At 46.7% G+C, this 25,300-nt stretch overlaps 1 protein-coding gene across 1 annotated transcript; it reads left to right on the forward strand.

Moving 5' to 3' along the window:
- The first annotated feature begins 1,049 nt into the window (after positions 1 to 1,049).
- Positions 1,050 to 22,941, forward strand: LOC119407197 (uncharacterized). The gene is made up of 8 exons (XM_037674072.2): positions 1,050 to 1,146; positions 5,285 to 7,086; positions 7,618 to 7,748; positions 8,698 to 8,741; positions 10,469 to 10,884; positions 12,654 to 12,925; positions 16,400 to 16,440; positions 21,077 to 22,941. The coding sequence occupies exons 2-8, from the start codon at positions 5,336 to 5,338 to the stop codon at positions 22,577 to 22,579; spliced, it is 4,158 nt and encodes a 1,385-aa protein (XP_037530000.1). The 5' UTR covers positions 1,050 to 1,146; positions 5,285 to 5,335; the 3' UTR covers positions 22,580 to 22,941.
- The last annotated feature ends 2,359 nt before the right edge of the window (positions 22,942 to 25,300 follow it).

Below are 25,300 nucleotides of genomic sequence, written 5' to 3' on the forward strand. Positions count from 1 at the left end.
ATAGGCAACTGTTCTGTCCACCGCATATGATCAAAAGCTGGCGTCCCTGTGTCGTAGAAGCCGTAAAACCCAGGTAAAACAAGTCGATGTCTTCTCTGTTTTTGTTTTTTAACAAAAAAAAAGAGGAGGCGCTGAACAAGCAAAACCACTCAAGTCTTGGCCAATCCCCCACAGTGGGTGTGAGCCAAAGTTGCAGGTGAACAAGAACAAGAACAAGAAAAAAACTGATATTCCAGCGCGCAAGAGGTAACACCTCTTGCGCGCTGGAATAGAGTTTTTTCATAATATTGCAGGAAACTCTATGGTTTTAGGTACAGCCTTCTCCTTTGGTTTTAGAAACCAAAACTACACAAATTAAGAGAAGTTTCTTTCGATTTCTTCTCAAACTGCGCACACCTCAGAAAAGAATTAAACTTGAAATGTTGCGTGTGCGCTTCGAGAAACATTGCCTGCTTAATACAGATAAAGAAAAGAGAAGCGCGGAACATCTGAGGATGTTGCAAGAGGTCATTAAGTCGCCATGAGAAGTGAACTTGTGTAAAATATGGCTGTTTGAGAGCTGCAGGGATGAATGCATTCACGCTCGGACTGAAAAACGAAGTTAGACGCAAATACGAAGTAACCACATGAAAAACGGCAACAATGTTGTGTACGGGGCCTTCTTCGTTTGAAAAGAAGACACAATGATGCAATAAATTCACGCGGTAGTTTGCTCAGCGCTGGAACAATCGCTCAGCTGCAGAAAAACGGGTTCCAAGTCTTGGAAATGAAAGGACCGACATATCAAATAAAATGCCCGCACCTGCTTGCAACAGCCTTCTTTTCGCATAGCGAAGGATCGCACGCAGTTTCTTTGGGCACTGGCTACTGTAACTGTAACAATCGCATTTCGAGTACTGACTTGAATTACATACAAAAACAAGTTTCGGTTTCTCTACCTATTTGTAATACGTGACAGCCTGGCCTTTGAGATTATCAACTAAGAACTGGCAGCTCGGAAGCCGTGAGAGAGAGGGCGGCCGCGCCAAATGGGCGAGCGCGGCGAGCTCGATTTTGTTATGATCTCGGCAGTCGCTTGACGTATCTCGAAACTATATGAAGGCATACGAGGCGTGCACAGCTGAAGAGTTGAGGTAAGGTTATTCTGTAAGTAAAACCATCAGCGCGTAGCTTTCCTGTGCATATTTTAACCCGAGCATCCGATTAATTCAGTTTGGCAAGAGTTGCGATTTTATGCCTGCGATTCTCGTATTACTCGGCGGGTACGCCGGCCGCTTTGTGGTTATCTGTTGAAGGTTGGTTAGAGTTTCTTTCTGACCATCCTTAGTGCTCTCTGCGTAATTCGGTTCCATTATATGGCTTTCGTCAAGTCAAATTGCACGCTGACTTTACCGTACGTGATCCGTGCGATTTTGCCATCGTGCGCGAATGCTTTCCTCACGTGTACTGTTCGGGGCTCGTGTCTTGAACGTGTCATGTTTGTTTTGCGTTAAGAAGGGTCATAACCCCATCCCAATTACTTATGACAATGCAACGTATTGGCCGTTCGGACTCGCCCACCGATGAAAGTGCGGCATGGCGACGTGAACGTTTTTTCCGGAAATCCGCCTTGTTAGTTGGTTTTCGATTGACATTATTGTGAAGGGTGCTTAATGTTCTATTCTATCTGTCTTTTGTCTGCAGTAGGTAGTACATGTCAGGCAGCGCAATGGAAGTGGTAGTGAATAATATTGGTATGCGACTGAAAAGACAGGTACTTTTTAACCTCTTTCTTTTGTCACTCTAGATTGTATAGCGCGACTAATAAACGGGACACAAAATACACACACAATACAGTGCTCTGTTGTGTGTGTGTCGACGTTAGCAACTTTCTTTTGTGTCGTTGGGACGGCCACACGTGATAGGCAGATGGACGGCTTCCTGCATCGCCCTTCGGGAAATGCTTTGCACATCTCCGGAGCCTCGTTGCGAGCCGAAAAAATGAATAAATAAAATATCGACACTCTAACAGAGCCGCTGCGAACGTGGTAAGCCTCCGCCGTTTCGACGATTTCCACGCCGAACGCGCGGCTGCACTAACAACACTTGAAGCTGCTCAACGCGAGGTTTCGGGTTCGATTCCCGCCCGCGCATGCCGAAGGTGACTGCAACGTAAAGTGCGCTCGTGTGGGGCCGTGATTTGCGGGTGCATGCCCGTAAAGCCGTTACGGGAGGTCAAAACCCGTTCATCTTGTCTTCGGTGTGTCTTCCCTCGTAGCACAATGCGAGTCTTTAGGGCCTATAAACAACCACAATCGAATAACTTGTCAACGAATGCTTCCATAATACTAGCAAACAAGCACAAAGACTACACAAAAGGATGCAGGACAGCCGCTGTGTTGTCCTGTGTCTTTGTGTGTGTTCGCTAGTATTGTGGAAGCATTCAATCAGAACGAACTAGCCCAGCTCAATGCACTAACTTGTCAACATTGGGTGGTATTGGAAAACTGTGCAAAGTGAGTAGTCACCACGTTGACATGAATGCCAAATGACGTAACAGGGTGTCGGCTTCAATAAAACTCTCACCTAGTGTCAGGCTAAACAGGTCTACTCGATTCAACTCGAGTTTCTCTGCTCCGATGTCTTACATGGCCCAGGGAGCTATACTCACCATGCTAGCTTAACAGCTACACTGCTTCAAGTATGAGGGTGCACATTTCACTCCTAGCTACGGGGGGCACATTTCGATTGGGATGAAATTAAAGATGCTCGTGTAGCTTGGAACATGTTAATGAACCCCAGGTGGTCAAATCTAATCTGGAGTACCACACTATACGATGCGCTGCATAGTCGTATCTTAGTTTTTGCATGTAGAAACTCCAGAATTCAATTTTAAAACTTTCACGGAGAAAATGGTGAGGTTGGTATCCAGTGATTGAGGCCTTGGTATTGGGTCCTAAAGGCTCGTTCATAGCTGCAACTAGCACCAGTTGTGCAACTAAGTTAGTTGCCAAGCGGCTGCAGTTGCAAATCTCTGAACCAATCATATGTGCATGAACAGGACTTCAGCTTAATTTATGGGGCAATGGCGATGCGAGCAGACGTGAATTCTGTGTGGCGACGGGTATAAGTCGCACGCAGGAGTGAACATCGGTCGCAAATGGTCGTGCAACCGGCGCAAGTTGCATTTGTGAATAAGCCTTAAGGCATGGCAACACAATCCATTGCAAACATTCAGTACCTGGTTAATGTTGATGTCCATGGATGCTCATAGGCTTTACACAAGAGCTGGCGCTTATCAACGAGTCCAGTCTTCACTGTGACATTTAGATCAACCCAATAAGGCCAAACGTTAACCTTTTTTTTCTGTGTGTATTTGTTATGTTTTTAGTATATTTGGTGCATACACTTCACGACTAAGTCAGGTGGACAAAGTCTAGTTAACGTACAGTCAACCCCAAAAGTCTGCGGAACGCGTGGCCAACAGCCTCTTCGCCACACTTCTGCTATGTCAGTAGCAATGGACAGCAGCCCAAGACGCATTCTTCCCTTCATCAACATTCTCTCTATTTTCTCACTGGGCTCAAATATTTTTCACCTTTCTCTCTTTGACCTGCCACAGTGGTCTAGTGATTATGGTGCTTAGCTGCTGACTCAAAGGTTGCGGGATTGAATCCTGGCCGCATTCTGATGGAGGCAAAATGTCAGAGGCCCAAGTGCTTAAATTTCGGTGCTCGTTAAAGAACCACAGGTGGTCGAAATACCTGGCGTCCTACACTACGGCATCCCTCATAATCATATATTATTGGCTTTGAGACGTAAAACACCAACAATTTATTACTTTCTCTTTTTAGTGTGATGCGCTCTTTGGCAACCACGGATGTGTGCTTCTTTGTTGAGATCAGCATTTAATATAACTGTTATCAGTCGCAGCTCTTCACACAAACTGATATCTACCCAACAGCACAACACTCAAGCATGCCTTGATTGCTGTTGCTCTGTTGTGGTGCTCTGATGGCATGCTGTGATGCTGCTATTAAAGTAGGTGTGTGATGCCTTACTGCAGGTAGAACTAGTGGACAAGAAAAACGAAAGTATAGGGGATGTTTTTTGCAGTAGTTATGATGCAAATGTGAAGAAAGTAAAGTGGACGAAAAGAAAAGTGAAGTTGATCATGTGCAATGCCTTAAAAACCCACTCCGGCATCTGTATCAAATGTCTTCCACTTTTTTCTTTGTTGTAACTTCCTGCTCCATTTTGATATTATTGTCAATATTTAATGAATAATGTGTCGGAATAAATCTTAAAAGGAGTTTAGACACCAGAATGTCCTGTGACAATTTTATTGTTTTATGTAGAAGGTCATTTATTGGGGACCCCAATAACGACTAGCAAGTGCACGGCAGCGTGCTCAGTAATATGACATTACACAATTTACATGGCATATTTGACAAATTTGAAAATTCCTGCCATTTGGTGGAAAACCTTAGAGTGATGACAGGAATAAGTGTCACGTGGCAGCAACATCACGTGGGGTAGCAAAGCAGTGACATTGGCAAACCGAGATATCATCTGCTTCATTTCACATGTGTGTCTTCTGGCAACGAGACTAGGTTGTTATCAGATGAATCCGACTATGAGCGTTTGCCTGAACGTAAGCACGTGGAGGTGGAAAACCATTTCGTCTTGATCCCTTGGCATTGGACGCTGAAATGTTTGCATACTTGGTGGGTTGCAATGGTTTGGCAGAAGGGACCTTTCCATCAGAGAAAGAGAGTGCCTCTTTTTTTCTGCACTGTTGCACGGGGGTACAAAGGCTGACATCGCTGCCTCGGCAGTGTGCTTTTGTGGGGTATCTCGTATTTAGAACAGCTTAGAAGGGATTATGGCAGCACCCAAGATGCACTTGTTGCAAAAGCTGCTATTCAAAAACGACATGTTTGCCGTACACATCTCCAACAACACACCTTTTGCAGCTCCCTCTTTATCTTTTACTGACGGTTATCTCGACAAGTCTGTAAAAAGAGCCACACCTCGTTTCTATATTTCGAAATTCAAATAAATTAGGCATCTGTTCTCTATCAAAATTTGTCACAGTACTTCTTGCAAGCACGCTAAGCTCATACTGCAGTCAGCTTGCCATCTGATTTTGGTGTCTATTCCTTTAAATTGTTGGGTCGGGCCTTGCATTGCCATTGTCTCGTGTGCCTGTTTGTGAGAATATCGCATCATGTTCAGCATGTGCAGCATTCTTGGCAGCTTGCTTGTGTTACCAAATCATTGGCGCCTGCTTCATTACTTGCAGGTACGACAGCAACATCTGCTAGTCACCAGGTTGCAATCGCTCAAAGCCAAAATGTTGTCGTTTTTGAAGAAGCGCATCGAAGCTAATCAAGGAATCAGTATTAGCAAGCTGCCAGGCCACATGTCATCACTGCCTCCTGACATACAGGTCAAGCATGGCTGGAATGAGCAGGCCATTCGGAAATTCATAGAAAAACATCCGGGAGTGTTTCTGATTGACAATTCTGGTCGAGTCTTCTTGCGGCCCTCGCCAAAAACAACTGCACCTCTGGAGGTTGCAACAGATGACGTCACAACCCTGTGCGGCGTGTCGGGAAAAGTTCTGCGCATATTTCCGAACTTTGGGTTTGTAACAGTCGAACAACCCTTCAAGACAACCGTGTATTTTGACGTCAAATGTTTTGAAGACAATCGGCACACCACTCTGACATCTGCCGGCTTGAGCGAAGGTGACTGTGTGATCCTCGACGCAACCAAGTCGGTCGGGCACAAGGCCTCCTTCAAGGCGACCCGCATGGAACGCATAGAAAAGGCCGTCGCTTCCGCGTCGAAGCTGACAAAAGAGCCCTCTGCAGAAGGGGACGACCGGCTCTACAACCAATCCGGCATTATACACACGGTAAAGCCGGACTTCGGCTTTATTACGTTCGGCCCGAAGAAGAAGAGCTGCGCGTTCTTTCACAGCAGCGTCGTGGACAAGGCGCTCACCACAGGTAGCCGGAACTTAGCCGACATACTCACGACAAACGACCGGGTCTGTTTCGACGCGAAACCAGATAGCAAAGGCAGCAAGTGGGTCAAGTGGAAAGCCACCAGGGTTTGGTGTGCCCCCCCGGAAACGGACGGCGCCGCCCGCTCGGAAAATGACAGCGGAGACGAAGTCTTCATGTCCGAAGATGAAGCTGACATGGAGAGTATTCTCAACGATGACAGTGATTCAGAATCGTCTAACGTCGATGTAGGGGATTACCCCGTGGGATTTCCAGACTGGGAATGCAACACTCCAAGGAATCCACTACATCCAGGTGATGAGTCCTCCGCAGAGAAGTCTGTATCGTGGTCCTCGCGTCGGACGCTCTCGGGGATCAAGGGAATCTTCTTCAAGCAGTCCGACAACGTTGGATGCATCTGCTCCGTGGACGGGATGGCTACCGCACGCGCAGTAATCTCCACCGTGTACCACGCGGGCAGGCAGATCAAGTCGTTCGACGAGCTGCCTTGGAGCTCGGACGTCAAAGAAGGGGTGGAGGTGTTCTTCGACGCCGTCGAAGACGGCGACAAGTGGCTTGCCACGCTCGTGTGGTCCGGCAACCGGCCGCCCAAGCTCCCTGTGAAGTGTAGCGAATTCACGTTCAACGCTGTGCGTGCCGCGGCAAAGGACGAGAGGCGCGCGGAGGATGAGCTTGGTGTGCCGCGTCGGGAGGCGGCACAGTCCGTCGCGGAGCCGTCGATTGAGATCTTCCCGGACAGACGGGGAGTTGTCGTTTCGGTAGCCCCACGTGTGGCGTGGTGCGAAGTGAAGGAAGACTCTGGCTCCAGGAGGCTTAAGTTCACTTCTCTCTACCGAGACGGTGCTGTCCACAAGTGGACCGTCTGGACGAGATTCTGCGAAGCAGACGACGTGGTCTCGGTCGACTACATGGTTGGCACAAGCCACGACAAAGAAGAGGCACGCTGTTCACTCGTGTGGCAGGGGAAGAGGCCCCTGGATGCCGCTTCCTTGAGCCCCGAAGACTTCGTCAAGCTTCTCTGTGCGAGAGCAGCTGAACGTGGTAGCTCAAGCAGTAGCCCTCAGCAGCCTTTGTAAGTATCGTGAAGCAAAGTTTTGGTACGGGCTAGTTGATATTCCATTTCAAATGTTACTGCAGCGTATGTGAAGACAACAGACAGATCGATGAAGACATCATCAGCCTGTTGTCTTCACGTGCGCTGCAGTCACATTCGATTTGTAAGTATGTTTATTCATTTTATTTACTTCCCGTTCCCACGAAAGTCCAGAGGCGCAGATACACCATTTCTCCATTGCTGGATGGTCGGGGGCATGTGTGTCGAAGGCATTAATAGTTGGAAGCAGAACGAACTCTGCATTGAAGGAAGCACACAAAAATGTGTCGTCGCTTACAGAATATGGAAATTTTATTTGTGGAAGGTTCACTCCACCAGTATGCCATGTGTCAGGACTAAATACAGCCAGTAACTGTGGCTGCTAAGGTAAAACCAGTTTGTAAATTGAACTCTGGAATTTTTCATGCGCGCTGTACTTGCCTGCTCATTTCAGTTTGCTAATTCTATGGAAGCTCACCTGCAGTGCTTGCTGCCTGATCATCTGTGCAGGTCTGACCCCGATGTCGTGTTGGATGTGAGCCAGCACAACGGTAGCCGCTCGCTTTTGGCAAATGCCTTCGCAGAACAGATGTTGGACATACCGGTCTGTAAACAAGCCGTCGCTGTCCAGCAACCGCGGAGTAAGTTTTTTGTTTTGTTCTCAGTTTCATGTCTTTTGCCGCGGCACGCACTCGAAGTAGTGAAAGAAAATGACGGTGTAGCTCGTGCTTTAGAACGGTGTGACCCTGTAGTTGCCTGCAGCATTGTCACTTAGAGGGATACCTGGCGCCATTGTCTATGCGAGATTGTAAAAAGCCCAGCCCATGCTACAATGGAAAAGCTGGAACGCTTATGGCTTGTCTCAAACATGACACTCGAAATGATCCTTTAGCCGAGTTGCGTTATGTCGACAGTCATTTACCTGAGATGTGAGTTGTCTTGGAAGTCTCAAGCATGCTTGCATCTATGGTAATGGTGCAGAACTAGCTCTCCGTGTTTGCCATGTCAACCCCCATTTAAGTAGTAGTAGTAGTAGTAAACTTTATTTTTGTGCAACGTGCAATTAAGTAAGGACAACGTTGGCTAGTTCCTTCATTGACTGGGCGTGTCTTCTTCAAGAGGAAAAGAAACCCCGTCTGTGTCAGTAGAAGACTGCGTGGGAAACTTGACACAGCATCTAGATATGTAAGCCAAAAGAGACTCTTAGTGTCGTGTTACTATACTCCTTCGAAGTGCTTTGTATAGATGATTTTACATAAGGTGGATGGGCGCTGCCACCTTGAAGGTGTTAAGCGAATGTTTCCTATTTTTGTATATTGCAAGCGTGAATTAGCAAGGTCGTGAAAAGTCGAGCGCACCAAACCAACCAATGCGTCTACCGTAGTACTGTTCATCTAGTTAAAGATGCTAAACGGCAAGGCAACAGCCCAGTGTGGAGGCACCGAAACCCATCTGTAAAATACACAAGTGTGTGTACGTGTGTGCGTGCAGCATTGACAAGCTTCAGGATGTGTTATGCTTTGCCGAGTGTTTTGCTTATCGAGAGCGCGCAAGCCATGTCTACAGCCTTGACTACTGCCAATGTTCCAGGAGCCTCCACGGCGAAGCAGACTGGCGCGCACACCGTTTTAAATGTAAGAGCACGTGTGTGTTGCGTTCGAACCCTCCGGACCTCCCTGGCATGGCCTTTCACTCGAGCCTTCTCTGTCCATGCTCATCGCATGCGCTTCAGGAGCCGAGAAATGCCTCTGCTTTGACTTTCTCTCATTCACTGGTCCCCACCTGCTGTGCTTCTGCCGTCACGAGCTTTGTGCATAAGTGTCACAGGTCCAGCACCTAACCAATCAGTCACTTAATCAATCAGTCAATCTGTCACAGCATTGCTTGGCACTCGTGCGAAAACCGTTTGTCTAGAATAACAGCATACCCATAAAATTTTTACGATTCTGTCTTGAAATTCCCGATTTTCAATACTTATTTGTTATTATTATTCGTTATTGTTCTAGTGTCAGCACCAGTAATTTTGCCGTTCAGGAAGGCAAAGATGGAAGCTTGCAATGAAAAATTCGTAAACAGGGTGTGTGTGCTGGAGCCGACGTTTCAACAAGAGGACTTGTCTTCTTCAAGGCTGCAACTCTTCTTCAAATTGCAGCCTTGAATAAGACAAGTCCACCCTTCGAAACGTAAGCTCCAGCACACGCACCCTGCTTACAAATTTTTCAAGCCAATGATAGATTTTTTTGTGTGAACTTCAAACACGCCATTAGTCTTCGGGTAGATGCTATATGTAAGTTTTTGTGAAATATATTGGTGTAGGGTTGGTTCCAGTTTGATGCAAGAACCGCACGAAATAGTCTAGGTTGTACATCTCGTGCCGGGGCCTGCCATGACATTAGTTAGCAAGCATGTAACTAGCGCTTGTTTCATTATTTCGTTGTTTCTGTCCCTCTCTCCTTTCTTTTCTTTCCTGAGCAGTATCTTTCCACACTCTGTGCATGGCCTTGAATGGTATAAAATACTGTAGCTAACTGTCAAGGCTGTTTCATATGGAAGTGCAGTTTTTTTTCTGTTGCAGTGCAACTGCTGCATCCGTTGTGCCCCTCTGCGACTGCATTCAGCCGAGTTGATCGAAGAGTTGTTTCAGTTGGTGTGATTTCGGGCTGTGCAGTGACAAATGCCATTGAAGTATAAATTTTTCTGCCATCCATTTTAAAACACGTGGGGTCGGCTTGTTCACAGTTACGATTTAAGCAGTCTTCTAAAAGTGGACTACTTTTAAAGCCACCAAGGCATGCTACGTAGATGGCATAGAGTTACGTCAGCAATACGGGTGTGAATATCTGCAGGTAGCTTCAGATAACAGAGATAGCTTCAGATAACAGGTAGATTCTGGTAGCAGAGATGGCTTCACATAACAGGTAGATTCTGGTAGCAGAGATAGCCTCAGATGGCAGAGATAGCTTCAGGTAGCAGAGGTAGCTTAAGATATTAGAGAGCAACCTTTAATGTCACTGCAACAGAAATTGCACAGTCATTATCGCACGCTCATGCTACCAACAGGTATCACTGTACGACATAAGCAGTAGCATTTGCTGGCAGGCTAATTGGTGATGCATAGTTCATAGGAACAACAGCACAAACATGACAAGAGACAAAGAAGACACAAGACAGAGTTCTGTCCTGTGTATTCTTTGTGTCTTATGTTTGTGCTGTTATACCTATGAAATAAGCAGCAGCGTCTTTTTTTCTTCCTTTCCCCTTCCATGCTGCAGTCATTTTATGTGAAACAGCCTTTAGGTTTAATTAAACACTTTGGAAGGAGGCTTTGTGGCAGATACGGAGATTGCGTGCGCTTTTGCAGGCCAACACGGACATGCAACGGGTTTCCGCACCAACGGCTCGCACCGCGGAGGAGCCTTCCATCTCCATCTATCCCAGCGTGAGGGGAACAGTCGTTGGACTCCTAGACTGCATTGCCACGATCAAGGTCCAAGAGGCTGAAGGTGTGCGCGAGATAGTCTTCACAAGCGGCTACTTCTACAAGGACGGGAAGGTTGTCCTCGAAGATCTCAACGAGGTCCTGCACGAGGGAGACGAGGTGAACCTCAACTACATGGTTGCAAGGATGCCTCACAAGGACGTCGTCCACTGCGACCTTGTCTGGCAGGGACGAATGCCGGGAAATGCGGACTGCCTGAGCCCCGAGGTGTTCGCGAAGAGTCTGGGCATCAAGGCGGCTTCCGGGGGTGTCAGGGCCTCCGTCAACAACCTGTGCAGGTAATTGGTACTGCATTTTTCGGAAAATGGGCGGAACACGAATTTTGCATTGAATTTTGATATGCCTACTTAGCGATGAGGGTAAATAATGTGCCAACACAGCTGGGGCTGCTTCATGAACGGTAAGGAGTGATGGTGCAACTGCGTTACGTCAATACTTTCGCTAGCTTTGTCCCCCAATTTTTTTTTTTTTGATAGCTTGTTTTCGGGTACCATTTAAAGGGACACTAAAGGCTAATAACAGTTTATGTCAGAGTGAAAGCTCAGTGTATGACGTCTAAAACGGCAATATTATCAACAGCAGTGCCCTACTTACCGAGAAATTAAGCTAAATGTATCACACGACGTGCGCCACGAGCGGGACATTTTGAAAATGATCCCGATGACAGTGAGAGCGTCCGACTACAAGTTAATCACTCATATTCAAATAGCTGCAATAAAAAAAGAACCTTCCGTGCATCAAGAGACGTAATAAAATGCTGCTTGTTCGTTTCTGTTTGATTCATGGAAAAAAGAACCTCTTTGGCGTTGCCATGGGGAACGGCGCGCGTGGTTGTAAAGTTCCCATTTTCGCCAAACTGCGCTTTGCCCGGCACCCGGCTTCGCTCACGCGGTTGCGTCTCAGTGGTAGTTTTGGTAATGCGTACTGACGCAAGTGTTTTGCACGCTCGTGAAAGTCGCTCTCACAGAAAGTTCGACAAAATGCTGCATGCATGTGGTGTTGCCCGATGCCCGAATGGTGCACGCCGCCGCGCAGTAAAGGTGGGCAACTTTGGGCACGGCAACAGTGATGTCAGAAAGACCGCTTTCAGGCGGGATGATTTGAAGTGCGCTAACGCGATGCGGGCCACTAAAACGTGATTTTATTTCAAAATAAGCACTTCCTTGGCATAAAAGTGGCACTACGAGGTTTCTGGACCGCTATTTCAGCAATCAACTGTCGACTTAATGTTTACCTTTAGTGTCCCTTTAAAAAACATTTAGTTCCATGCTGTGAAAACTGTCGTACAGCGAAGCTGTAAATGTGTGAGTGTATGTGAGGGTAGACTAAGGTAGCAGAGTTTCATTTGTCATTTAGCATCATCTCGAACATCGTGATCATTTTGTTTAATTTCTTCGTTCACCCCCCCCCCCTCCCACTGGTCACGTGACCTGCGTGACATCGGACAGACATACAGACGGCGCAGGATCTACTTAAAACAGCTCCGCTAAGAAGGAAGTCCACCTACGACTGAATAAATGCAGTAGCCCGATTCCGAATTTGCCGCTTCTCTGTGTTTGTCCCTGAGGATTGCAAAGCGATGTATGTTTCTTGAGCTGCATGAAGACTAAATTTTTTGGTTGCCTAAAGCAACTTTACAGATATACTGTCCAAGTAGAACTTTTTGTTGGGCTAGTTGGTGCATGTTTAACAGAAGGAATAAGGTGCAAACGAGACGAACACAAGAAGTGACATGAACAAACGCCTTCGTCCATGTCACTTCTTGTGTTCATCTCTTTTGCACCTTATTTCTTCCGTTAAAGATATAGTGTTGTTGGTTGTCCATTTGCTATATTCATGCCTTTGTTGGATTTCTCTCTGTTCGATCTGTACTGGAACCCCCCACAAGTTGTGATAGCAACGAAAGTACGAGTAATTGAGGCAGAATGCATGTGCTAACTTAACGGTGCTCAGAAATCTGAAATGACATTGTTTTTCTTTTTTCCTTGTTTGTGGCTTCATTTCGATTCGTGCTAATGTATTTTTGTCCTTCCTCTCGTTCACCCAGGAGCCAGCAGCAAAGCATTCTGCCGGAGAGTGTGTCAGTGAACCACATCGGTTCTTCCACGTCCATGAACCACGTTGGTACCTCCGCGGCACCCCAAATTGCACCCGCAGAACCACGCCCCGCCGCGATGAACTCTGCTATGCAACGAGGAATCGACGTGGCCAGTCCAACCCAAACCACTGCCGTTCCTTTGTCAGAGCAACACGTCGAGCAGCTCGCGGAGGAACCTCAAGCAAACTCCACGAGACCAGGCTCGAACGAATCGTGCGAGGGTTCGTGGGGCACAGTTTTTTTACCTCGGTAGCACTCTCCAAAATACTGTATGTACTCTTGAAGCGATGAAAAATCTTTGGAACAGAGGATGTCGCTGAAGCCAATGTTTCGACAAGTGGTCTTGTCTTCTTCAAGGCAGCAACCTTGAAGAAGACAAGCAACCCCGCTTCGCAGAGCAAAAGTTTTGAAAATGAAGCAGTCTTGGTTCTTCATTCATAACCAGCTGCTAGTGGTTGCATTATTATACGCAGCATTCCATACGCAGTTCGAAGACTCGTTGAGTAGTTACGAAGGTGTGCCTCGTGTGAGGCCTGCAAGCTCTTTACATCTAAGTGTTCATTTTCAGTTTATTGTTCTCTCAATGAAAAATCGGCACATTGTGAGGAATATGCAGACAACGGTTACAGTGTTGAGGGTTGCAGTGGGACCCTAGGTTAGCAGTTAAAGGGGCTGACAACTGGGCAGAATGTGTGATTAGATCCTGGTAGAAATGAAAAGACCATGAAATATAGTGACACATTCCAAAATCCTTCTCGCGTTGTGAGTAGGATTTAAATTTTTAAATTGTGCTTAAAAGTAGCAAAAACCAGTATGTCGCACAGCCTAGCGGAAGAGCCTTGAAGCTGGATTATGAAGTCGGTCACTTTGCTGTACGTAGTCACATAGTCTGATGCTGTCGTGCGCGCCATAATTGGTCCTCGAAGTGAGAGTACTATGTATATTATTATCTATTCTCGCTCTGTTCTGCATTGCCTACGAGGTAAAAGGAGTTGCACGGTGAGAAGTGGCACTGCCTTCGCGGCTGCCAGTGGCCCATGTCCAGCCGCGGGACATGCGCGCGGAGTGCACGCATGCGCAGTAAACCGCCGCGCTCAAACACGAACCACTCTCGCGCTCACTGTTTGCAGCATGTGTTGTCAAGTGTGTGTAAGACTTCATATTCGCCGCAGTTGGAAAAATTCTGGTTAAAAATCCTTGACGGCGTTTTCCACGTTACCATTCCGTGGCTAGACACTCTGACCAGTTAGCTTTCAGTTGTCCTAAAGAAAATGGGTGCCCTAAAAATTGGTTGTCAGTCCCTTTATAGCAAAGAACTGTCTGAGGAAGTAAAAAAAATAAAAAAAAAGTAGCAACAGGAAAAATTTAGTGCAAACCCTATGTTAAAGTACAGAGGTAGCGAAGTAATGTGCACATGTAGAAAAAACTATTGCTATAGTCAGTATAATTAGTTGTGCTGGTAGCAATGCTTAAGCCCCAGTTTTAACAAGGGGATGAAGAAAGGTTTGCAAATACAGCATAAATAATAATAATGCTTCGATTAAGTAATGTTGACTGATTAGCATGTAGGCTTTCTTAGTATGAAACGGACTCATCTGAATGACTACAAATCATTTGTCGAAAGTTATTTTCCACATCTCCTTAGTCAGGAACTAATGACTCTGGTGAAACAGTCACCACTTGGATTGGTCTCTTTTTCAAGACTCTGATGTGGTGTTACTGATCTTGAGTTTTCTGACTGATACTAGTTTTTGACAATTTCAAATGTTTACTGAATTTGCTAACGAAATCAAATGGCAAGGACTATTCTAATCATGTTCAAAGTTTTACACACCCCTGCCTATGTATTCTTTAAAGGGACCGACAACTGGTCACAACGTGTGATTAGATCCTGGCAAAAATGATACGACACTAAAATATAGTGACAGATTCCAGTATCCTTTTCACCTTGTGAGTAGGATTTATATGTTTAAATCGTGTTTAAAAGTAACAAAAACCGGTACGTGGTGCAGCCTAGCGGAAGAGCCTTGAAGCTGGTATGGAGTCGATCACTTATTGCTGTACGTAGTCTGATGCTGTCATGTGTGCCATAATTAGTTCTGAAAATTAGAGTATGTGTATTATTATCTATCCCCGCTCTATCTTGTGCTGCTTACGAGGTAAAAGGAGTTGCACAGTGAGAAGCGGCGCTGCCTTCGCAATAACCAGTGGAACATGTTGAGCCGTGGCGCATGCGCGGCAAACCGCCACGCTCGAACACAAACCGCTCTCGCTCTCACTGTTTGCAGCATGGGTTGTCACTTGTGTTTACGACTTCATATTCGCCGCAGATTGAAAAATTCTTATTACGAATGTTTCACAGCGTTTTCCACGTTACCGTTCCGTGATTAGACACCCTCACCGGTAAGCTTTCCGTTGCGCTAAAGAAAATGGGAACCATAAAAATTGGTTGTCGGTCCCTTTAAAAATGGGCACGGGAAAATGAGCAGCATTGATTATTACTAATACTTTTATAAGAATGACTTTCTGTTGTTACTTATCAGTTACCACTAACAGCTTATTGCCATTTGTGTAATGCCGAGTGCGATAATTCATTTTGAAGTAGCTGGTAGCCTTACCTAGTGTTGTTGCTGCATCCATTGACTGTCAGGGCTTTGTTTTCTGCGGTGTACCATGCATCAGGTTATATACAGTAGAACCCCACTGATACGTTTTTGAAGGGACCGTAGGAAATAAACGTAAGAGACGGGAAACGTAAGAGCCGAAAAACAGGAAAAACGGCAAAATATTTAGTGGTACGGAATTTTATTTCAATTCTTACGAGCAGCACGAAAATTGGCGCGCTCAGCCGCGATCTCGTCGATGGATAGAAACGCGGAGCTTAGGACGGCCTTATCCACAGAAATGTAATCAACGTATGTGATTTTTTTAACACCAATAGCTGTAGGCATGAAAGAACTAAGCACATGCAATCACGACCGGCGCGGCGAGTCCGACCGCGAACCGCACGCACGACCATGCGAGCTCCAACCAGCTCGAACTCCTCCCGTTCTCCGACAAATAACGATGATGATGAGTCTACGCCAATGCGATGGCAGAAGTGAATGCCAATCTCGAAGGCCTTGCTTTCGCAAGCAATTACGTCATACACGCCATGTTTGTGCAATGCAAATCTCAGAGGCTATGCTTTTGTCAATAGTAAATGCCAATCTCGAAGGCCTTGCTTTCGCGAGCAGTTACGTCATAGACGCCATCTTTGCAATTTGAATCTCGAAGGCCATGCTTTTGTTTGCATCAATTGAAAGATTCTGTTGCTTGCGCCTCTCATGCGGCTAATATTACGGTCAAACGAGGCCAAGCTGCGTGAAAATGCACCATGGCCGCCCTCTTTGGTAGTCACTCGGTCGGCTCCGGGCGCACTTCGCGACGTATCATACGGGAACGGTCCGACAGTTACGACGTAACAGCGGGGTTCCCAATACATCGTATCCTATGGGAGCTATGCCGGGACCGGCGGAAAACGACGTAACAGCCGGGAAAACGCAGCAGTGAGGAACGTAACAGCGGGGTTCTACTTTACCACATTTGGTCTTTGCGTAGCAGTACTTAGATTAGTGGTGGATGAAGTGAAATAATTGTGTACTCTTCCTTAGGACAATGTATGCCAAGGTTCGTGTATTGTCTTTCTACTGCAGGACCGGACAACACTGCGGATTGCATTCCGCCTGCGCCTAGCGTGAGTATTGCCTTCACGGCGACTTCGTTTATATAACACTGCTTTTTGGTCAGAAAGTTATACCTGTGTCTGGCGGGGAATGTTATTGTCACATTGAGCACACTTCCCCATTAGTGTCATTTGCCAGGCGGGGATGGCGAAGGTGGAAGGGGAGGGGGGGGGGGGGCGAAATTAAGAAATTCAGGTATAATATGGAATCAGCTTGCGCAGGGCAGGGTGGGTTGGGGATCATTGCAGAAGGTCTTCGTCCTGCAATGAACGTAAGACAGGCTGCTGATGACGATGGGCTGTTTTGTGGAACAATTTGGTGGCATGCTTCCCTGCAAGGCATCTTTGCAAGCTAACATCCGCGTAGCAACTTTTGCAAGCACTATGTACAAGCATAGTTTGCTTGTAATAGGATGTGAAAAAAATGCAGGCGTGGCTGTCTTCATGACACCATTCACAGAGGGAAAGCCCCGTCATACAAAGCCAACAGTTCAGCTTTGGCAAACACGGGGTGCAGATCAGGAAAACGGTACTATTGTAACTTGACCGTACAGTTTCTGCGGTCACTCGGAGCATTTTGTGTTTATGCCAGAGATGGCTTTAAAGGGACACTAAAGGCAAATATTAAGTCGACGTTGATTGTTGAAATAGCGGTCCAGAAACCTCGTAGCGCTGCTTTGGTGCCAAGGAAGTGCTTATTTTGAAATAAAATCACGTTTTTAGTGGTCCGCATCGCGTTAGCGCGCTTCAAATCTCCCGCCTGAAAATACGACTTTAATACGTCACTGCTGCCGTGCCCAACGTTGCCCGCTTTTACTGCGCGGCCGCCGACACTAGTAGCAGCCGAGCGGAAGTAGCGGGACCCACAGTAGCAACAACGGGGGCGCTGCGGCAAAGACTTGCTCGGATGGGCACATTCAAAGCCGTCACCAAGTTGCGGTTGGTCTCGTAATCCTCACTACGAAAGTGCAGCGAGCACACACGCAGAGGTTTTGACTGTTTAGCACACTGGCGCAATGGCATGACACTAAGCCACTTCGAGCGTAAGGGTTCATTCCGCGGCACCCAGTGAAAAGACACACCGGTTTCCTTGCTGCAGCACTGGCGTTGTGCACCATTCGGGCATCCGGCAGTATCACACGCATGCGGCATTTTGTCGAACTTTCTGTCAGAGCGACTTTCACGGGCGCGCAAAACACGCACGGCAGTACGCGATCCCGAAACTACCACTGAGACGGGCGAGGCACAGTTCGGCGAAAACGGAACCTTTGAACCACGCGCGCCGTTCCCCATGGCAACGCCACGGAGGTTTTGTTTTCCATGAATCAAGCGGAAACGAACAAACAGCATTTTATTACGTCTTTTGATGCTCGGAATGTTCTTTTTTTACTGCTGCTAGTTTGATTACTAGTGATTTATTGTAGGCCGACTTCCCTACGTCATCGGGATGACTTCGAAAATGTCCCACTCGTGGCGCTCATCATGTGATACATTTAGCTTAATTTCTCGGTAAGTAGGGCACTGCTGTTGATAATATTGCCGTTTTAGAAGTTGTCATACATTGGGCTTTCACTTTGACATAAATTGTTATTTGCCTTTAGTGTCCCTTTAACCCCTTAACTGCTTTGGACGAGCAGAGCTCGTCCTGCCCAAACTGTCCCCAAACTGCTTTGGACGAGCAGAGCTCGTCCTAGCGGAATAGGTACTCCCCTCTAGCGTTCAGGACAAGAGGCGCTCTTCTACAGCTTAGATTGCGTGTAATCCACCAGATGGCAGCATTTACTTGGCAATTTATTTTTCTCCTGCGGAAAGAGCGCGGGTTTTTGTATGAAAAGATGGCTTGCGGTGGCGGTCACCCATGCATAACTGGCTCGTCAACACGAAAAAGAGGCTTTTCATTTTCGTCATCTTCTTCGAGTGATGGTCATTCGGATACAGATGTTTATCTTGTGTCCGAAGTGAAGACAGCGAAGGCGGTGAATTGAGCATCTCCTCCGGTGATGATGAAAACAGCTCGGAAGCGAACATTGCGAGTGCTCGCCAGTGGATCCTGCTTGATGCGGACAATCTTCCTGTGAAACCTCCTCGCCTTCCATTCTTGGCCATTCCAGGCAAGACTTTCAACTTGTCATTGCCAGATGACCTTATGGAATATATTCAGCAGTTTCTTCAAATGTGCTTCGTTTGCTCTCGGAAGCGAGGAGAAAACGGAAAAAAAAAAAATGAAAAAGGAAACTCGATTTTGGTGCAGGAGCTGCAACAGGCCGCCTTGCGTTATTCCGTGTTTTGATTTGACTAAGTATGTGGTACAAATATTTTTTCAACATCGACAAGCTGCGTTTTAGTACAATCAGATTCGAAATCAGCAATAAAAAAAATAGGCACTTTTGGTTGGGAAATTTTCAAAAAAATAAAGCACTTAAGGGGTTAACACAGTCAAGACAAACTTCAGACAACAGCGTTCACAGTTGTGGTTAGCTGTTCCTTGCTGGAACGGCTAAACACAAGTGATAAAAGTTGAGTGTGAAGTAGCGCAATAAAAGGATGCTAGAAATAAATGTTTGGCTATACGGACAACTCTCACTTCTCAAGTGCAGTAAAACCTCGTTAATTCAAAGTCACCGGGACTGTGAAAAATCTTCGAATTAAGCAGGTTTTCGAATTAACGAAACATACAAAAAGTGGGCTGCAAGGAACTTTGAATTACCAAAAGTAATCGGAGGTGGTCGTTTGCTGTGCCTGCTGGTTTGCGGCTCCAAGGGTTATGTTATCCGGCAATGCCCGGTCCCAATTTTGTCGCAAACACAGGGAAACGGCAGGCTTCGCTGCTGCAAGTGCAAAAAAACTCAGTCTAGTGGTGAGCTGAAATATGCGCCTGTGGAAAAGATGTGCTTCACTGCAACACAGTGGTGACATGCGAGCAGCATGTCACCTGCTTCTCGCTGCGTCAGCGTGCCATTCGCCCATTCTTTCTGGTAAAATAAAGAATTTATTTACCAGAAAGAGGCCAGTATGACGGACTTCGCGATGTGTTCAGGCTGGAAAACATTATCGTTGAAATTTTCTAATTGAGTTTTCGAAGTAGGCATTGCAGGCAAGGACTCCGCCTGCAGTGCAATTGCACAAATTGCCGGAGCAACCACCAGTCGAAGGTTCACATACATCGCGAATTCCGTCAGACCTTCCTTTATTAATTTCTTTATTTTCCGAGAAAGTACAGGTAAATCATGACGCACTGCCATTGCGAGAAGCATGCAACATGCTGCCCACGTGTCACTGCTGTGTTGCAGTGAGGCACGTCTTCTTTTCTGCAGGCAAACATTTCAGTTTGCCACGAGACCGCTTTGTTTTTCCTGCTGGCAGCAGCGAGACTGGGGTGCTTGAGCTGTCACTCATTGGTATCGCTACATTGCATCGCCTTGTGGCTCCTAAGGGCTGTCGTTTCCACACATTTGCTGCAAAATTGGGATCGGGAATTGGCACATGGCACCCAAAATTCTCGAATTAACCGGGCTAGTGCTGACCGCCACTTCAGATTATCCACTCATATTTACGTTGCAAAATATGGGACCGCAGAAATCCTTCGAATTAAGTGGGATTTCGAAATAACAGAGTTCGAATTAACGAGGTTTTACAGTACAAGGCATATTACTGCAGTAAGACGGCAACTTGGGTGAGTTGGTATCGGTTCATATTTCATTGTAATGTTGCTTCGGTTGTATTCTGTTGCATGCGTCATTTCTTCTCCTATCAGTCTGCTCGTTCTGCTGTGCACTGTTACATTGAAATATGAGCGTATCACTCTTGCCGAATAATTTGGCGTAACTGATGTGTGTGGGCTATCATGCGTGGAAACTGCGGATCAGCCTTGACCACCTGGGGTTTCAACCAAGGCGGTTGAGACTCTGATCCAACCACCTGGGCATTTCAGTCTTGACCACCTGGGGTTCCTTCAGGTGCACCTAAATCTGAGTACATGGGCACATTTTGCATTTCACTCCCCTTATGAAATGAGGTCGCCGTGGACAGGAATTATACCCACACCATCGTGCTTAGCAGTGTAACGCTGTGTCTGCTAAGCCGCCATGGCAGGGTAGTCTTGCTGCAAAGCACATTGATAAGTCTGGAAAAGACTGAGTAAGAAGTGCCATGAGGCGCAGACTTTGCCTGCTCGAAAGCATAAATGATCGCCGATTTGTATAAAAAGATATTGTTCCAGGTTAGAGCAGTCGGACTCGTCAACCCTTTAGTGATAACACTGAGAACATGCCGAAATAGCTTGAAATCTGTGGTGTCATGCTAATGTGCTGATGTTGTGGTTCAGGCTGAGAAGTCGGGAACGGAAAATTCTCTCTTCAAATCGTCTTCCATCAGCAAGCCTTATTCCACCAAATTTGAATAGATTTTTAATGATTGCTTGGGCAGACTGAACTAACTACACCATTGCCTTTGACAAGCCTCAATGTAGAAGCACGACTTGAATTCATGGTGCGGGCGACACCAAGGAAGCGCGAGTGCCGTGGTCATATTCACGCAGGGCATTAGTTAAGCTGGACTTGACCAAGTTAGCTGCATTTCTGGATACTGGTGTTAGTGTCATTTTCTAGTGTCATTTACCTAATATTGGTAAATTTGCCTCCCGTTTTAGGAGGAGACCTTGCTTCGGCTCGCAAGGATGGTGGTTCTAGAGCTCAAGGCCGAGTTCTTGGACGAAGTACGGAAGTACGTGGAGGCGTCTATGCAGCGTTCGAGGATCCTGGTTCGCGACGCCGAGTCTCAGACGAACGCGGACCGTCCGCGCACGGACTCCGCGGGAGAGAGCACTCCTCCATTCTTCAGCCCGTGTAGCACTCCGACACGGGAATTGGACGCGACCGACTCGCTGCCGTCTAGGGCAGAGTCAGTTCCCCGCCAGCCGAATTTCTCAGCCACTGCGCCTGAAGACGCTGTTGCCACACAGCCACCGGAGTTGCAAAAAGCGTTGCCCACCTATAAAACTGTCGTTAGTGCTTCGTGTGAACCGGACGACAATGGCGGATCACAGAGACTAGCGCGAGTTCGTAGCCAGAGTGGACCAGATACAGTCAAGACTTCCGATGTCAAGCTGTCTGAAGCTCAGCCTAGCGACTCTGTTCCTTTCAAGCCGTTGGCGCAAGATAAAGTTATGCACACTATTAACACTGCTTCCGGCACTTCGTGCGAACAAGATCCCCAAAGCAAACTACAGCTATCTGCTCAAGTTCTAAGCGGAAGAATTGCAGATGCAGTCGCGAGTTCAGATGAAACTGCTGATATCGGTAGCACTGCTTCGCACCCAATCGAGGGCTTAGTCATGCGTGCTAACTATATAGAAGAACTGGCCGCACATATAATTTCCAAGGCTTTAGCAGCGTCAGATAAGCCGTGTGCAACAAGCGAGCGGCCGCACCTGTCAGAAGCAGCAGCCGAGGGCATTTCGAGTGCTGCTGAATGCCACAGTTCACTGCCTCAGAGTGGCAGTTTAGACAGGTTGCAGACCGAAGACAATCCGGAGGAAGCTGCTGTTGACGTTTCAAAGCCGGTGAACGAGATTGAGGAAACTTCATCAAAGAGGCTAAATGACTCCGCAGATAGTATTGTGCTTCAGGGAGTGACTGACGGTGAGGGTGACAACCTTCACACTGACATGGTTGTTTCGCAGGCAACCGAAAATGATATATCGGTTGAAGCGCCAGGCCCAGTAGGCGGCGTGGTTCTGCAGGAAACTGCCAAAAATGAGCTGCCAGACTCTTCAGAAATGGCGCACAAAGCCCTCGTGGAAGCCTTACAGCCAACAGCCGAGACTGATGTACCGGGCACATTCGAAATGCTGCGTGAAGCCGTCGTAGATGTTACTAGTCCTCAGCAGACTGCCGAAGGAGCATCAGACATGTCGAAAAAGACCGACGGTTCAGCTGCAAGTGTCGTCATTCCGCCGCCTACAGGTGAAGCAATTCCATTGGCTGCCAGCAACTCGGATGTTCAGCCAGCATCTAGCTTCCCCGCACCAATAGAGAATGACAGCGCCTCACCGTCGGTACTGCCCGATACGACGGAATTTCAGGGTGCCGATTCAACGCAGAAGTCTGAAGCACGACTAGACGGATGTGATTCGAAGGCATCGGATCTGTGATAAGTGCGTGCTCTAAGCAACGATTCCCTATGCATCAGTCACTTGGATAAATGCACGCGTAAAGTGCGTTGCTGCAGCCATTAGGATTCGTGCATATGCAGACCAACAACGACACGTTGAAGTGAATCTTCTTAAAAACTGAACAAGTGCAGCTCTCGCGTGCTGCTAATGACAAGCTCGCATATGCCACGACGTCCAGTGGATAAAATTGTCAGACCGACTAGCATATAGAAGTGCATTGATATAATGAAAAGACTCCCGACACTGTGCAGTCAGAAAAAAAGCCTTTGCTGTTGCTAGCTGTGTCATATTTATGTATCGTTTATTTTTGCGTTTTTTTTCTTCATATAAATGCTGTGATTCATTTAGATTGTGTGCTGTTTTGTGATTAGTAACATCAAGCAGGCATGAAATGCCGCTTTTCTCCTAATGCTGTGTAACGCCCAAAATTTTACCCATAGCCTTTGCCATAGGCAGCCACAGCGACACCCATTGACATGAAACGATGATCCTGGACTTATATTCTTCAGTTAATGTTTGTTAGCAACGAACAGTTCATGTAGGTTTCGTGGAAATCACAAGAACACACTATAAGGTCCCGCTGTTCCATTTCTTTCCAAAAATGATCTCAAGTGTTCTTGATGTTAAAGCACAAAGAAACTATGCAGGACAGCAGGAAATATGGGGACGCAGCACCTGTTGTTGCACCTTACATTGTGTCCTTGTCTTCTGTTGTCCTGCGTCGTCTCTTTGCACTAAACCTCTATAAATGCAGGACCAACTAGACCACCAGTTCGTTTTGTTGAAGTCTGTCTCGCTCGCGAGCTCGCTTGTGGGCCCAAAACACAATGCGGGGAAGGTTCTTTTTTTTTTCTTGCCCAGTCGACCATGCAGAAATGACATTATCGAATGTAGTTTTTGCGTCGCGTGATAGTATAGGACACGGCAAGAAGCACAGGCTACTAACGTTGGAAATGAGCATGGAACCCGTTCTTGCTGTGTCCCATTCGATTGGGTGCCACTAAATATGTGTTCCAGAGTGCCAGTAACCAACTGGACTACGTTAGTCTCTTGGTGCAGAAATGAATCTAAAGCCAAAGCTCAACTATGCAATCCAGTGATGCTGCTTTAGTTTAATTAAGTATTTTCGTGTCAGTGGTGTTTATCAAGCAGATCTAGAGAGGGCCGAGTAGAAGTATGGCACTCTACTTGGACAGTCAGCTAACAGTCTTTTCGTTGTAGCGCTCAGTTTCTTTACAGCACTTGTTTTGTTCCTACAAGTTGGAGACTATATTGATGTGTCACTATCAATGCTAAGAATTTTGAGATGTGTGAAAGCACAGCCTTTTAATTTTATTTGTTTTGACCAAAGCCTTTCTTATTGTCCAATTTTCTTGTGAAAAACGATGGTACAAACCTGAACATCTTTCTAAGACAGCAGGAGCAGGTACCTTTATTAGTGTTTCTTTATGTGCTTCTTCAGCCGATGTTTATGTCTATGAATTCTTCAATAAAATTGTTTCTCTGGAGTTTCCTGCTGATTGCAGTTATCATCACCTCATTACATTAAAAAGAAAGGCAGTGTGTGTGTGTCTGGGGGGGGGGGGTCATTAGTTTGCCCCTTGTCTGCTGCCCTACAGTGGACGAGGTGAAAAGAATAATAGGTTATACAAGCACACAGCGGTGATCTCGAAACGTGTTCATGCAGTCCTCTTGACCTTTTATTGCTCGAGAATGGATCTTGAGCAATGACTCCCATTTTCTTGTTCTGGGAGCAGCGTAATCTTCCACTTAAATAACTCTGTCCTTGGTTATCGGGGAAGTGCAATTGCTGTAGATAATTGTGGTGGACAGAGTTGCAACGAGACCATGGAACATGACCTCTGCACTGATAGGTTGCTAAGAGGCAGAGGAGAGTAATGCGCTTGGGTAAAAGACCTGGTTCTCTATTTTTTTTTTTTTTAGAATTAGTCCTGTGCCCTCATTTTGCTAAGAGGCAGAGGGAAGTCAAGCGTTTGGGCAAAAGACCTGATTCTCTCTTTTTTTTTTAGAATTAGTCCTGTGCCCTGTTTTGCTAAGAGGCAGAGGCAAGTCGTGCGTTTGGGTAAAAGACCTGGTTCTCTCTTTCGAGAAGAAAGAACCAGGTAACATTCGAGAAGAAACCCACGTGAAAACGAAACCGAAGCCACTCGCCGCAAGGACCCAATCAGCGCCGTCGTAACTGCGTTCCTTTTGTCTCTTAGGGTTCGTGGTTTTGATTCACGCGCCTGCACGCGCTGCAGACGCTGCACGCGCTATGGTTACGCGTCCCATTCTGCGCCGTGATAGGTTTGGAACATCGACCTGTGCTTTGTTCGGTAGCGACAAGGAGTCCTGTATCGGTAAGCTCAAAATCCTTTCGCGTAACGATGCTCACAGCGATATCACCGAACTCGATTTTATCCATGGAGCTTATCTACGACGCGAGATGCCTGATAATCGCGTTCACCGAATTAAAATTGTGTAGCCGTGATGTTAATCGGAGGAGCTGTCCACGATCGTGTACCATGTCCGCTACTCGCTAACTAGTGGTTTGGCGGTGTCTTAATTAATTTCAGACGCCGCGTAGTCTTTCGTTCGATTCTTGCACGCGCTACTTTGTCATATATATGTGAAACGCGTTTGAAATCGCGTCTCACGTATTCTTGGAAATATGTTCAGGCAGTATTCGAGGACGCATGT

The sequence above is a fragment of the Rhipicephalus sanguineus genome, chromosome 10, assembly GCF_013339695.2.
Source record: "Rhipicephalus sanguineus isolate Rsan-2018 chromosome 10, BIME_Rsan_1.4, whole genome shotgun sequence".
Classification (NCBI taxonomy): domain Eukaryota; kingdom Metazoa; phylum Arthropoda; class Arachnida; order Ixodida; family Ixodidae; genus Rhipicephalus; species Rhipicephalus sanguineus.